At 36.9% G+C, this 15,812-nt stretch overlaps 1 protein-coding gene across 2 annotated transcripts in view; it reads right to left on the bottom strand.

The window, feature by feature from the left end:
- Window positions 1-15,812, bottom strand: part of zfyve28 (zinc finger, FYVE domain containing 28) — a 469,608-nt gene that overhangs the window by 20,816 nt on the left and 432,980 nt on the right. For both annotated transcript variants that reach the window (XM_051928387.1, XM_028801634.2), the window contains one exon: window positions 4,990-5,091. In XM_051928387.1, the coding sequence (XP_051784347.1) occupies window positions 4,990-5,091 (102 nt within the window). The remainder of the gene's footprint in view (window positions 1-4,989; window positions 5,092-15,812) is intronic.

Raw genomic sequence — 15,812 nt, 5'->3', positions numbered from 1 at the left:
CCAAAAAAAAAAAACAAACAAAAAAAAAGCTGAAGGGTTCACAAAATTCTACAGTTTTGACTTTTGTTCAATTTTTCTGTACTACAGTAAGAAAAACTTTACATTGTTGTCTGGGATCATTTTGGTAAGAGGTTAAGGAGTAGTACCTTTGCCCCTGTTATCCTTGCAGTACTTTGCTGGACCTTCAGTTAGATATTGTTGCAGAAGTCATATCAAAATAGACACAGAAGGCTATACAAAACAAAAGTGCAGAGCAGTAAGCTATCTGTCAAGTAAAATCTCACTGTGATACAATGTGAGACACAACTGTGCACAAACAATTCATGGGGTATGACAGGTTGTCAGACATCTGCCAGCACCATCACATCTATATGACTCAATCAAAGTGAGGAACTGTGCAGTGTAGTTAAAATACATATTCATCATCACCATCAGCATTCTTTAGAGCAGTTACTGCGTGTGCTCATCAATAAAATCACTACATTATCTCTCTTTATGATACTGTACGGCCCACTCTGTGGTCCTTGTCACACGGTGTCTTAGCAGGAGATATGTTTTTATGTCTTAAACACAGATTAGTTCTCAGTAATGTTTATACCTAATCCTCATTTAATGTGCTCAGACTAGTGCAGACAACAACGTAGGAGGTAATTTAGCACTTTAGCTTTGTGGGCTGGTTTATAACTAAGCCAGACAGCACTTTGTTGTACTTACAGTATTCCTGTTATACTATTATACAAAGAGAATGACAGAAATGCAAACAGACCTATGAATTGAGCAGCACAACTAATATAAAATTTAGGAATTGCAGCCTGCCAAGTTTACCAGCCCTCTTAACATTGCCTAATGGTCTTGCAAGTTCAACAATGATCATTCATGACTAACCTGCAGCAGATGTGCATACCTTGTGTTCTTGACTTTAAATACACAATTGACTGGGCTTCCATTCAGCTGACGTTGTAATCGGATATTACTGAAACTGTCATTGCATGTATCTTTTTTGCTCCTATGATCATTAGACGTAAAGCTTAGGGACATTTCAACCATGGCTGAAGGTTGAGCAGTAAAGTAATTTAAAATCATTCAGATGGAAGATGCCTAGGCTCTCTTTAGTGCAGTTTTGCACACTTAAGCACTTTTGCTAATGAATGCAATTTATATCAGATGTTGATAAATTGAAGGCAGCATACAGTCTTTTCTGGATTGAATTAAACAGCAAACTGAAAGTCAGCATAACTGTACTGAATCTTATATTCTGCTTCCATTAGAAATCCAAAGCACAAAATTTTTAAACTGATACTAAGACAAAGTGTTATTTTTTCATTGTGAGTGAACCCTAGCTGCACTATTACAGAAGCAGTAACCAAATTTATACAAGAAGATGCCTTATTCTAAAATTATTCCTCCACATAACTGGCAAACTGAGTTTAAGTTATGAAAAAAAAAGAAAAAACAGAAGTGACAAAGTAATCATCAAATTAAAAAATGAAATGTCCTTGGCTTCTACGTCAACAAAGAGGAAGATGTATGACATTTTTGTTGAAGTAATCAACTTCAAGTAACCCTGGTATAGAATATCTGCATGCCTCAGTTCTGAGCAGCACTAGTGGTCTCCTTCATACAGAGTTTATAACACGCATATATCATACTTCAAATCAGAGCAGGAATACAATCAGACAATATTTGCTCAGATATACTATACGTGTTGATACAAATCCCAAAAATACAATTATTAAAAGGTTGTTTTAAGTCTGTGTTAATACTTTAAAATCTAAATTTACCACTACTACATTGACTGAGGCAGAATGGGAATTACTATTCTAGATTAATACATTACAACAGAAATAATCCAGTTGTACCGTTTAGAACAGAGGCAAATCTAATAAATGGGACTTCTGAACTGCAATGCAAAATAACTACAGATATTAACAGTGCAGATTAAGAACAAAATTGACAATATTCCATACTTTAGCACCTTGTAAACTAAGTATTTCAGTGTCAAACCCTGTCTCTCTTTGTACACACTACTTTAGTAATTTTAAGGTTATAATAGAAAAAAAACAGTCATAACTTTAATTTCTAAAGTGAAACCTACTACCTATACCTTAGGCCCTGTCCTAACAAAACTAGTCAAAACTCAAAGGTTGTTCTGGCAAAACTCATTCTTAGCATTATCAATAGTTCATTACTAAATGGTAAATACACAGCACTAAAGTGGTCAGTTATTAGACCATTACTGAAATCGAGATAGACCCTCAAATGCTTAAAAATTATAGACCTACAGATAAATTATCTTTTGCTTCTAAAACACATGAAAAATATTCAGTGTCATCTTACATGTTACAGTGTACTTGAAATGTTCCAGTCTGGATTTTGCACCGTTCCCAGAACAGAAACAGCACTAACCTGTGTTGTAAATGAATCTAATATCCTCTAATGTTGCTGCTAGATTCAGGTGTGGCCACTGGCACCACTGACCACTCTATTCTGTTACATAGGCTGGAAAATTAAATTGGGAGCTCAGGCACCATCACTGCTTGGTTTAGTTCATATTTACCAAATTGACATCACCATATACAAAAATGTGCTGATAGCACTCTGTCACTATACTCGTTACTCGGGCCTTTACTACTTTCACTTTACATCTGTCCATTAGCAACTATCATTAGAAAACATAACATTCATCTTTATTTATATGCAGATGATACCCAGCTTTCTTTTAGACCTGACTTCTGGTGAAGCTTAGGGCAGATTTTACAATCCACCCTCTCCTTACTTATAAAAGCCTTATAAAGCCAAGGCAATGCTTACTTATCTGAACTTACCATTTCTTACAAACCAGAGAGTGCACTGAGATCTTAAGATGCAGGCCTAAAAAAAAAACTCCAAGGATTAACAAAACAACAGTAGGAGGTCGAGGTTTTAGCTACATGGCCTGAAAGGTGTAAAACCATCTGCCTGCTAATATAAGAGATGTCCTTCAGTCTTAGCTTTTAAATCCAGGCTGAAAGTTTAGCTTAGCATATCCTGACTAGATCTGCCAGCTATCTGTGCATACTGCATCTTTGTTTTTTATTCATTTGTATACAAATATAACAAATACAAGAAATATGAATTGCTACTAACCATCCTCCTATTTAGTTCCTCTTCTCTGTGTTCTCCTGTGGCACATTGTGCCATTGCTTTATATCTAGCTGGTTTTCCTCCCCACAAAAAGGCATCTGTGATACTGGAAGCGCTTGAATCAACAGGTGGAAAGATTCTGTTGCCAAAGTAGATTGTCTAGCACAGACTCTACTGTGGAATGTCTAGGAGGGTTTGGCCCACCAGCTGGCCTAAGTCTCTAGGAATGTGACTGCATCTGACTTTGTCTTTTGGCTTAGTCTGTTATAACTGACCATGGATCTAACCAGAGGTTTACTTTCTGCAGGGATGCTGCTAACTGGAGTTTTTGTTTTCCTTTTCTCCATTGTAAACTGGACTTAGTTTTATGATAATATTAATGGGCAGATATTGTTAGGTTCCATTTATGATAATCAGTTTGGAACTCAATTGTCTTCCCATGTGTTTAAATAAATCTGTATCATAATCTGTATGTTTTACGTAGTTAGTGATTTGTAAACTTTGTAATTGCATTTAACTGTGAACTTGTGGCAGCACTCAGGGCCTGAACTCCATGATGGGCACTATGCAAAAATAAACAGAATTGAATTGAATTTTTATAGGCATTAAATTGTCATGTTTATGAAATATAGTGCTGGCATTTAAGTTTCTTCATTGTAAAAATATATGTAACATTAAATTTAAATAATCCATAATAAATTACTGTAAACTCTTTCCCAATGCAATATACAGTGAGTGCTGCAGAATTTAATACTAATATTACAACTAATCACTTGTCACTTCATTGTTCATTTTGAAAATATCTAGAGGCAGCTACTTGGTAAATCTGTAGTTTTGTTCTTTGTGTACATGTATTTGGGAGCAATTAATAACTGACAACCCGAAGGTAATTAAATAAAATATAATGTGGAAAAAGCATCTAAAGCAAGTTCAATATATTCTTACCCTTTTCATTATTAGGTTAAATGAATATGATTAGAGTTGCTTTTACTTACTGAGTACTGGAGACATTCCAAATGAAGAAAGTGCTTAATTTCAATAAACAGAATAATAAATGTGTTGTTTCATAGTATTGTTTTAGTTGCCTTCAATTTGACAGCCTTAATATGCACACCATTTCATATTTTGACGATTTTCAATTGATTAAATAAAAAAAAACATTATAAAGAAACTATTTTCAGGCATTTTTGCAACATTTTGGATCCGTTAAAGAGTCTTACTATAAAAAAATAATCTTACTTTATTCCATATTCCCCCATAATGAATTACCAGTTGAAACTGATTAAATCATTGAAAAAATAATTTTTGTATTTACAGAGTTTGCTCGAGTATCACATTTTTATTCCATGTATGGACATGAAGTAGCCAGTCTAAGCTTGTTCTGTCATATTTCCCCTTTTAACTTCATTTTATGTGAGTTCTTAACAGCAAGTCATATATCATTATGTATAGACTTTGATGGTAAAGTGGATTTCAGCTTTTTAACTTATCTATGACCAAAACTGAAATCTGCCCAAATTTACACACTTTTGTTTTTCTGTACAGAAAAAAGGCCATAAAAGAAAACATGGCCTGTTTTGGAATACAATCCAAAACTCAGTTTTGATGGTCTCTACTGTAAAGTCCTACTGCAAAGAAATGTCACAGTATAAAGTAAAACAGCATGCATTTATTTTTCAAAGTTCATTATACAATGTTTAATTGTCATGTTATCTGCCTTTTCCTTGGGTTAAATTTACTCACGTCACAACCATTTTATGCCAGCCTGAAAGATGAGATGTTAGTTCTGAGGTTGCTTTGCCTTTTGGCCATTAATGTGACATTGTCTTTTTTAAGATAATCTCGGTGTGTTTTTTTAAAACTTACCTTCAAAATCACCATCTCTTGCCTTGGCAGCAATCTCTGAAGACGAAATGCTTTCTTGACAAAGTGCACAGTCCTCAAGCACTGGATTTCTCAGTCCCTGACCTGAGAGAAAAAAGTGATTTTTTTTTTTCAACACTTTCATCAATTTTTTTCTCATAGGATATTAAATAAGTAATATAACATTCAGTCACAGGTGAATTTTGAACAAAGAAATTAACAAAAGCACAGTAATATATTATATTTACTAGCACCGTTTGCCTCACAGCCCCACGCTAAAACCAGCAAAGCACAATGCCTGGCATAAAAACTTGAATTTTATGTTCTGATAAATCCAAAAGAAAAATTTTTGAAGTGACCATCCATTTAACGACTTCCCTCTTGCATATTATGCACATTTATCAAAAATATAAAATATTCTAACAGCAACAATCTTATAAGAACCAGTCTTGTCAGCTTAATGTTTATAAAACAGACTAATTTGGAAGGATCTAAAGAGCACAGATTATCATTCAAATCATGGGCATAACTGATACAAGCATTTGGGCATAGTATAAAAACAACCATTATTCTCAGTGACTTCAATACATTAAATACAGGGAGCTAAAAGTTACTTTCAAAAACCTACCTATTTGATGTGAATGGACATAATTTGATGCTCTTTAGCACACTATTCAAGAGTGATAAGTTATCTAAATGGTAAGGCCAGTGACAGTGGACATAATGCAGAGATTATACAGATGCCTTGATATCATATATCAGGCGGGATTACAGAATGTAACAATGCGTGCCCAAGCAGATGATGTACTGTACCTGGCAATTTTAAATATTCTTAAGACTCACCACCTACTTTAATCTGCCGAATTAATAAAAACCAGACCAATAATTACAAGAATACGTTATTAATGCGGAGGTGGTACATCCCATTGGAATTACTCTTTGCCATTCACTCTTATTTTACCCACACTTTAGAAACAAGGGAGAATATCTCAGTTTACTTATTCAACAGCTCCAGGCATTATTAATTAAAATATTATTTATTAAAATAATACCACACTGTGGGGTAGATAAAGGAAAACAAATAAATGAAAGGAAAACAAGAAAGTCTGCTGCCCCCCCTAACTAACAGACCTTGGGTGACTTCTTGTCTGATTGGTGTTTTGCCAACTTCCCATGAGAGTAGTACAACAAAGGACTCCTTTAATTACCTGCCAGAAGTCTATGTGCCCAATTGTCTACCCCTCAAATAGCTTGCTCTTCTCAGGCATACTTCTGGCCAAGCATCTTTATAGCCGAGGCCATTTGCTGTAGAAACATTATGTCTAGCACCCCCTGTAAAGAATCCTACTGTACTTGTACCTCTGGACCTTCAGTTGCCCCTAAAGGAACCAGTTCTGTGCAATAACATTGACCCATACATATCTTTCTAGCACTGTGTGCTCAATAGAGGACAGGACCGGTTCTCACATTCCTTCCTTGCCCTCTCCCTCAAATTGCATGTCTGACCCTAAACCCGATTCAAAAGTAAAAGTTCAAAATGGGTCAAAAAACCCAGTGTTGGGAAAAGGGAATTTTAATCTATCTCTAACAGGTTTTTCCAAGAATTGAAAGAGTATGCAATGAGCAATAGCAAATACAGTGACCGCTACCATATTTATAATCTCACTTCATGTCTGAATGACCAGTCTGGTCATGTGGCACTACTCAGAGCATTGCCTAAACAATAAGGACAAGAAGTTAAAAATATTAAACTTTGTCAAAATGAGATAAAATTAAAAACAGGCAAAGCTAATGATGAGAATCTGAAAAAAAAAAAAATCACAAAACAAAAACAAACATGTATTGTATAAAATATTAATTATTACAGTCATATGCTGCTGCCACCTGGCTTCACTTTAGACCACCCTGTTACTTGCTTGTTACTTTGTATCTAGCAAAAGCACGGTCTCCCTTCATACAAGCAAGTGTTCTTGCCTGCTCCCCTTTTGGTGCACTTAGCCAAAAAGCAGAGCTCACTGCCCCCAGCTTCGCTCATAATGCCATATACAGGAGCTCTCAATTTACCAGTCTCTTTCGCTCTCTTTTCCTCACGTCTGCAGAAATCTCTTCAACTATCCTTTCTCCCTGCAAACACCTGCCAAACACACACTCTCAACCAAAACTAGAAACTCTTATATTAACGAACTAGCTGTGTCACCCGGCTTCACAGGAGACATTTTATAAGAAAATGAAACTCAGTGCTGTTCGTGAATTGGGATAATTGGCAGGCAGTGTAGTATAGTGGTTAAAGTGTTGGACCTCGGAGGCTATGGCTTCACATCCTACTAGTGAGGAAGTTACTTCAACTGCCTATGCACCAATTGGAAAAACAAATGAAATGTAACCAACTGTATCTCAAATATTGTAAATTGCTTTGGATTATTAGGAGGTCACTGGGCTGCTTACACTTGAACATGTTAAACATAATTGCACATGAGTAAAACATTACTGCATTAGATGAGTTCCTGCCTTTTTCTGTTTTTTCTAGTGACTTGGCTTTTCATGATGGTCATTGTAAAACACAATTTTACAGGAAAGTGTATCTTTTGAATTGAAATGGGTAATCAGTAGGAATAATGTGAAATCTGAGCATATCATTATTAAATTATATGATTTTCACTTGTTTACATTATTCACTCAAGTATTTCGTTCATGTTTTTCATCAGTTGTATTTTCAACCTTGTATATATTTTGTTTTTTGCCTTAGCTATAAGCAGACAATAAAGTTCTAACACTGAATCGAACTGTACTTTAATTTATTACAAACATCAATGAATGATTTTACTTTTGGTGTTGCTTTCTCTAATGCTTGTGATAATATGTTTTGGAGGCAGATGTAAAGGGTTTTGGAGATTAGCTGGAAGTGAAATGTCATCCCTGTTTGAAGTAAGCAAACATGCATGTACAGTAAATTATTTCAGAGGATGGGGTGAGAGGTCCCCTTTCAAAGTCCATAGATGCAAATTTATATGACAATGGAATAGTTCAATAATTTTAAACTTGTGTCACCTGCCATCTTGGATCTGAGGATGTCACTTCTGCCTCTACTTCTCTCTCCCTCTCTTTTTACTTCTAGTAAATCAACACAAATGCTCACAACTACACCGTCTGGTTTATAGTGCACTTGTTAACCATCGACCTTTGCATCTTTCTTGCAATTTTTGTAATAACATCAATAAATTTTAATCAAATCAGTCAAAGCATTTTTGAGATTTTGGGGTATTTAATTTTTCTGGTATGAAGGGGGGGTGGGGCTATGCCTAAAAATAATATATTGAAATGTCTTTTCTTACTGGATACCTACTGCTGTTGATGTACAATCCTGCCAAATGTAACCTTTTTACTAAACAGGGATTAGTGTTTTGTTGATGAGTGACTGAGTAAGGGACAATAACATCATCAAATACACAATCCATTTATATGATAGTCACAGGGAGCTACAGTTTACTCTGGCGGGCTATCAGGTCACTTTATCATCACCAATTAGCCTAGTTCCTCACCTTTGGTCCCAGGGACCTACACAGAAAAAGTACTGTATATAACAGCATATGTATATAAAGTTGCATGTGTCCCTTTATCAGCATTTTGTCTTTTATATATTCCATTGAAATGTACTACTCAGAAAGCACATTTTGAATGACAATATAAAATCCATTAGGGAAAGGTTGGTTGTGACATTTATACACACGTTCTTTGTCAGACATGCCAAGGCTTTTAGTCTAACAGGGCTCTAATGCTTTGCTAACACAATAAGTGCAGGTACATTAACAGATTCTCCCTCAGTGTCTACGGCTTGTGCTTTAGTGGGCCTCACTGAAAGCACTTACAACAAAGAGATATTATCAGGGCTCTTTGCCTCAGGAGTTAACACCTGCTTAGGGTAGGCACACACTGTGCAATTTTAGCCCGAGTTGTCAGATCCTCAGTGGTTTTGAAATTGGCACAAAACTGCAAGAAAGTCAATGAAAGCCATAATGTTTCTACTCACAAGGTATGAGATACTTCTTGTCTAGCTATCTGGTCAAATGAGATGTGAAGAGTGAAAGGGCACCCAAACTCCTGAGATCATTAACACATCAGAAAAATCATGTTTTATACCTGTCTATAGTGCTTTATCTAGGCAAGGATCTCTGGGTAAACAAGCATTTACCATCCTGCTCTAAGGAGACAGTAATGATTGTACAGACCAGAGGAAGTTAATTAATTGGTTTATTTACAGTACAGTAATCCCTCACTTATTGCGGGAGATAGGTTCCAAGGCCGACCGCGATAACTGAATTTCCGCGAAGTAGGGACACCGTATTTATTTAATTATTTAACGTGTATTTGGACATTTTTAAACCCTCCCTGTATTGTTTACAACCCACCCTTTACTCTATTAATAACAGGGACAACTGCTAAGCAATATGAAATCGGTAGATAAGTTTACACTTACTGTATAGCGAAGTACACGTAGCTATATATGATGTGATGATGGTGATGAATATGCTGCGCAGTAAAAATGATGACGATGAAGGTGATAATCCCCTGAATGCAGTAGAAAGAGCACGTTAATGCTGAATGAGTGAGATGAGACTTCCTGGTTAATGCAGCACTCCGTCGCTGAGCCAATCAGCAGCACACAGGAACTTAACTGCGTGCTCTGATTGGGTAGCTTCTCAGCCATCCGCCAATAGCATCTCTTGTATGAAATCAACTGGGCAAACCAACTGAGGAAGCAAATACCAGAAGTAAAAAGACCCATTGTCCGCAGAAACCTGCGAAGCAGCGAAAAATCCGCGTTATATATTTAGATATGCTTACATATAAAATCCGCGAAGTCGTGAATCCGCGAAAAGTGAACCGCGAAATAGCCAAGGATTACTGTATATGTAATACAAGGTCATTGGAAACTCTGCTTTCCTCTTTAAAGTGAGCAAGCACATACCAACTCCATGCTTTCCTTTGCCTGCTTACTCTAATGCTGTAAATGAGCTCCTCACACAAATACAGGACTTTCAAGGTAAGGTACTTATAATCGGTAATCATTGTGCTGGAGACTGGCAATGTGCTGCATGCTGATTAGCCCATGCAAAAAAAAGGATTTCACAGTACTCATGTGACAGTAAAGAACCTATGAAAATTATACAACTTGTAAATATGCATTTCACATCAACAGAACAACTTAAATGACTTTACATGATAAAAGTACAGTGTCTCCTTACTGTACTCAAGTCCCAGAGCTTGGATTCCCGATGCCTGAGTTGTCTATGAGCCATCTTCTCCTGCACAGGACTCCATCCCTGGTCCATGGCCACTGGATACCGGATTTAATTTCTCCATCTCAAGGCAGCATCACTCTTCCTCGGTGTGCTCTCGGGGAGTAAACGCTGCTAATCTTAGCAGGCTCACCAGTGCTCATCCCGCAGCAAGCTCTTCTACTTCTATCAAGGCTGCTCCTTTTGAACGTGAGATCAGTGTCTAATAAAACTTTTATTCTGCAAGACTTTATTATCTCAAATAAATTGGATTTCTTTTTCATCATTGAGACCTAGATTGTAAATGGTGACTCTTCATGTTTTACTGACTTGGTACCATCAGGTTATTCATTTTTAAACTCTCCTCGATTGACTCGTCGTGGTGGGGTCATTGCCACTGTTTTTAAAAGTATGTTCTTGTGTCAGAGCCTTACAAGGGGTCCATTTAGTAGCTTTGAACTACAACTTTTCGAAGTGTGCAGCTGCCCTTCTTTGTTGTTTGCTGTGGTTTATAGACCTCCTGTAATTAATGATATCTTCATTTCTGAATTCTCTGATCTCCTGGCTGATATTACCCTCTCCCATGACAAAGTACTTATTGTTGGTGATTTTAACATTCACGTTTGTTGTCAATTGAAACCTTTGGTTAATGACTTATCACTATTGGACTCATTTGATTTTATCCAGCATATTAATAAGCCAACTCACTCTTTCGGTCACACCCTTGATCTTATTCTTACACGTGATATTTCACTAAATAATATTGATTCATGCTATGTTTCTTTTACTGATCACTTTTCTATAATGATGGATTTGAATATTACTGTTGATGTTCCTACTACTAGTTGTGCTCCACGCTGTTCTCACTTTTTAAATTCTTCTATTATATCAGATTTTAAAAACCTTATTCTCTAGTCTTGATGTACATGTCCAATATGATGGTATCGATGATTCTGTCTTAGAATTTAATTTAAGAATTTAATTCTTCTTGTAAAATGGTTTTAGACTCAATTGCTCCGCTCAACATATGCTATAATAAGGCTAAATTTAGCTCCCTGGCTAAATGAAACTACGCGACCGCTACGCCGTGCCTGTCGAACTGCAGAACAGCGTTGGAAAAAAGATGGACTGATTGTTTCTAAACATATTTTTAGGACTTCTCTATTCAACTTCCAGGTTGCAGTTAAGAAAGCTAAACATGATTTCTTTGCTGATTTAGTATCCCTTCATTCTAAGAATTCTAGGGTCTTATATGTGGCCATTCACCCTCATTTTGTGATGGGATTAAATAGTACTGTTCTTTCATGTGAGCAGTTTCTTTCATTCTTTGTCAGTAAAATTGATACAATCCGCTGTGGTATTGTTCCAACTGGCTATGAACTTCCTACTGTTAATCATGGCATTGTCTTGGAATGTTTTGATCTTATCTCACTTTCACAGTTAAAAAATACTATTGACACCATTAAACCTACTCTCAGTCATCTTGATATTGTACCACCACGCCTCTTAGTGGAAGCCTTTGATGTTTTGGGTCCATCTTTACTAGCCATTATCAATGATTCTATTAGTGAGGGGATTGTGCTCTCATTTTTTAAACATGCTGCAGTGTGTCCCTGTCTAAAAAAGGCAGAATTAGATAATGGAGTTTTTGCCAATTTTTGCCCGATTTCCCAATTGCCATTTTTGGCTAAAATATTAGAAAGAATTATTTATAATCAATTGGTTGATCACCTTTACTCCAATAATTTATTTGAGATCTACCAATCTGGCTTTAGGTGTTATCATGGTGTTGAGATGGTCCTCCTGAAAGTATTTAATGACATCTCTATTATTACTGACTCAGGTGGCACTGCAGTCCTTGTCCTCCTTGACCTGTCCGCTGCCTTTGACACTATTGACCATGAGATATTGCTGTTGCGGCTTGAATATCTAGTTGGGCTTAAAGGGGCTGCTCTTAACTGGTTCAGGTCATATCTAATTGGTAGACACTTCTCAGTGACTTTAAATTCCTCTTTTTCATCTACTGCTCCTCTTAAATGTGGTGTTCCTCAGGGATCCATTTTTGGTCCTATTTTATTCTCTATATACCTTCACCCTATTGGAGTTATATTTAGGAAATTGAACATTTCTTTTCACTGCTATGCTGATGATACACAGGTTTATATTCCCATCTGCAACTCTGCAATGAATCAACTGCACAACTGTCTTTTTGAACTAAGATCCTGGATGGCCAATAATTTTCTTGATCTGAATCAAATTAAAACGGAGGTGCTTATAGTGAGTCCATCAGCTAAAGCCAAAATTGGTCTTTGACTTCTCGGCTCTTTCTCTGTCTTTTGCAAACCTCAAGTCCGCAATCTTGGTGTTATCTTTGACAGTAGCCTCTCTTTTGAGAAACAGATTAATTCTGTAATCAAGAACTGCTTTTTCCAGCTTTGTCTTTTAGGTAAGATCAAGCCTTTTTTATCTTCTAGGGATCTTGAAAAAACTACTCATGCTTTTATCTTTCCTTGCCTTGATTACTGCAACTCGCTGTATTCTTAGATTAGCAAATCCCTGATACGCAGGTTACAGTTGGTCCAGAATGCTGCCTCTCGCTTTCTGGTTGGGGCAAGAAAGTCTGATTCTGTTTCTTTACACTGGCTGCCTGTCAGTTTTCGAATTGATTTTAAAATCTTGTTGCTAGTTTTTAAATCTTTACATGGGCTTGCTCCTGCCTATTATCTGAATTATGTGCTTTACACCAGCCATCTAGAGTGCTTACATCTTCTGGTCAGTTGTCTCTTGTTGTCCCTTGTACCAAGTGTACAACTAAGGGGGACAGGGCTTTTGCAGCTGTTGCTCCTCGCCTGTGGAACTCTTTACCTCATTACATAAAGGAGTCGTCTACAATTGAATTGTTCAAAACAAGATTAAAGAATCATTTCTATTCACTTGCTTTCCGTGACCTTCAGTAATACTGATGGTTTCCTCATTGTGATATGATAATCTTACTTCTATTTATTATTTATTTATGTTCATTTATTCTATTTATGTTATTTATGTTAATTATGTTAATTATATGTTTTTTTCTTCGTTTATTGTAAAGCACTTTGGCCACAGCATTCCTATGTTATTTTAAATGTGCTATATAAATAAATTGACATTGACATTGACATTGTAATGAACAGCCCAAACAGTTCACCTCTACTTCAGGTTAAACTAACCTAATTCACTTTTCTTATTTGATTTGATTTTTGACAAAGACTAGATATCTCAGGCAGGTGTCTCGCTTCAGAGCTTTGTGTAAAGATGCAACACTTACAGCATTTCTCCCATATTCACGGCTCTTTCTGCAAAAGACAGCAGAGACCAATGTACAATATTGCATTATCATATTTTCTTTCTTTTTGCTTGCCAGCGTCAGCCCCATCTGTAATACTCATAACCAGTCTACAAAAAAGTCAACTATAATATTGTTCTGTTAAATGCAAGTCTCATTAGAATGGGGATCAGCCTCCACTACAAGGTATACATGCTACTTTCAAAAATTATATTAAAACTTACAAAGGAGCACCAAATTTGAAAGAACCAGTGAGGCCAATTATGTGAATGTAACCTAGAATGCTTTTAAAATGTATTTTAATACAAACTACATATTTCGGCTTGCAGCACTAGGAGCAGTATACACTCATACATCATTTGGCAGTTGGGAGCAGCCCCGATTTCCCTAATACAACACTTGCTTGTATTTCATGTAAAGCCACACATTCTGAAGTCTGAGAGCCACTTCTTAAACTTAATTCTGAATTAAACCCTTAAGATAATTATCTGCACTTGATTAAGGACTTAAGAATAAGTGGGTGAATTAGTATTTAAATTAAATGTTCATTATTAATGATTTTTTAATTATGGATGCAATGAACTAATGAGCAAAATTAATTTAGAAAGCCATTTCAGTGATCCACTATTTAAACATTTTCATTATTTTAAGCTCTTAAGGGTTTTAATAAAGTAAGTGAGAGCTTAGCTAAAAAGAAAAAGTACAAGACACTTGGGCATTAAAAAGATAGGGATGAAGGCCACTGCAAAAAAAATTCTGTGGCATATGGCATTGATCTCCTCTTGGGAAGTGCAGTACACATTTTTTTTTTCTTTTTTAAAATGGTTATAACTTTTAACACTTGCTTGAGTTATTCAGCTGAAAATAAATACTTACACTCACTGGACACTTTATTAGGTGCACCTTCCTAGTACCAAGTTAGACCCCCTTTTGTATTCAGAACTACTGCAATTCTTTGTGGCATAGATTCAGCAAGGTGCTGAAAACATTCCTTAGGGATTCTGGTCCATACTGACATATCAGAATCATGCAGTTGCTGCAGATTTGACGGCTGCACATTCGTGATTCAAATCTCCCGTTCAACCACATCCCAAACGTGCTCTATTGGATTGAGATCTAGTGACTGTGGAGGTCATGTTCAAAAAACCAGTTTGAGATGATTTCAGCTTTATGATGTGACGCGTTATCCTGCTGAACGTAGCCATCAGAAGATGTACACACTGTGGTCATAAAGGGATGGAAAGATCAGCAACAATACTCAGGCAGGCATTTAAATAATGCTCAATTGGTACTAAAGGGCTCTAAGTGTACCAAGAAAATATCCTCCACACCATTACACCACGACCGTCAGCCTGAACTGTTGATACAAGACAGGATGGATCCATGACATCATGCTATTGACACCAAATTCTGACCCTACCATCCAAATGTTGCAGCAGAAATTGGACTCATCAGACCAAGTAATGTTTTTCCAGTCTTCTGCTGTTCAGTTTTGGTGAACCCATGTGAATTGCAGCCTCAGTTGTCTGTTCTTAACTGATAGGAGTGGCCCTTTACTGCTGCAGCCCATCTGCTTCAAGATTCAACGTGTTGTGCATGCAGAGATGGTCTTCTGCATACCTCGGTTGTAACAAGTGGTTGAGTTACTGTTGCCTTTTTATCCACTCAAAACCAGTCTGGCCATTCTCCTCTAACCTCTGGCATCACCAAGGCATTTTCACCCAGACAATTGATGCTCACTGGATATTTTGCCTTTTTTAGACAATTCTCTGTAAACTCTAGAGATGATTGTGAAAATCCCAGTAGACCAGCAGTTTATGAAGTTCTCTCTTCTTTTCTTTCTGTCTTTCTCTTCCTCCACTCCTCCCAGATGAGGTTTGTCTGTCCTCCACATCCAACTACAACTTGCCCTGGTGAGGCACAGTGGTTTCTTTTATGGAAGATCCAACAGTATTTCCGTTGCCATGGCACTGCCCAAAGGAAGCACTTTCAGAGACCGGCAGAAGCCCCACAAAGTAAGGTTCATGGCAGCATCTACTGGCAGCATCCTTAGAACTGAACACTGCTGCCGCCATGGGACTAAAATAGCCAGCATACCCTGCAGAAATACGTAGGTGTACCATATCCAGGGAATGCTGCCATCTAGCATGTCTGGGGATCAAACAGTCTGAATCAGATGTTTCCCCCTGCATCTCTAATATACTGGGCCTCCCAGGCCAGCCAAGGTT

The sequence above is a fragment of the Erpetoichthys calabaricus genome, chromosome 5 (assembly GCF_900747795.2).
Source record: "Erpetoichthys calabaricus chromosome 5, fErpCal1.3, whole genome shotgun sequence".
Taxonomy (NCBI): Eukaryota; Metazoa; Chordata; class Cladistia; order Polypteriformes; family Polypteridae; genus Erpetoichthys; species Erpetoichthys calabaricus.
The sequence above is the reverse complement of the archived record's forward strand: the minus strand, read 5'-3'. Positions and strand labels throughout refer to the sequence as shown.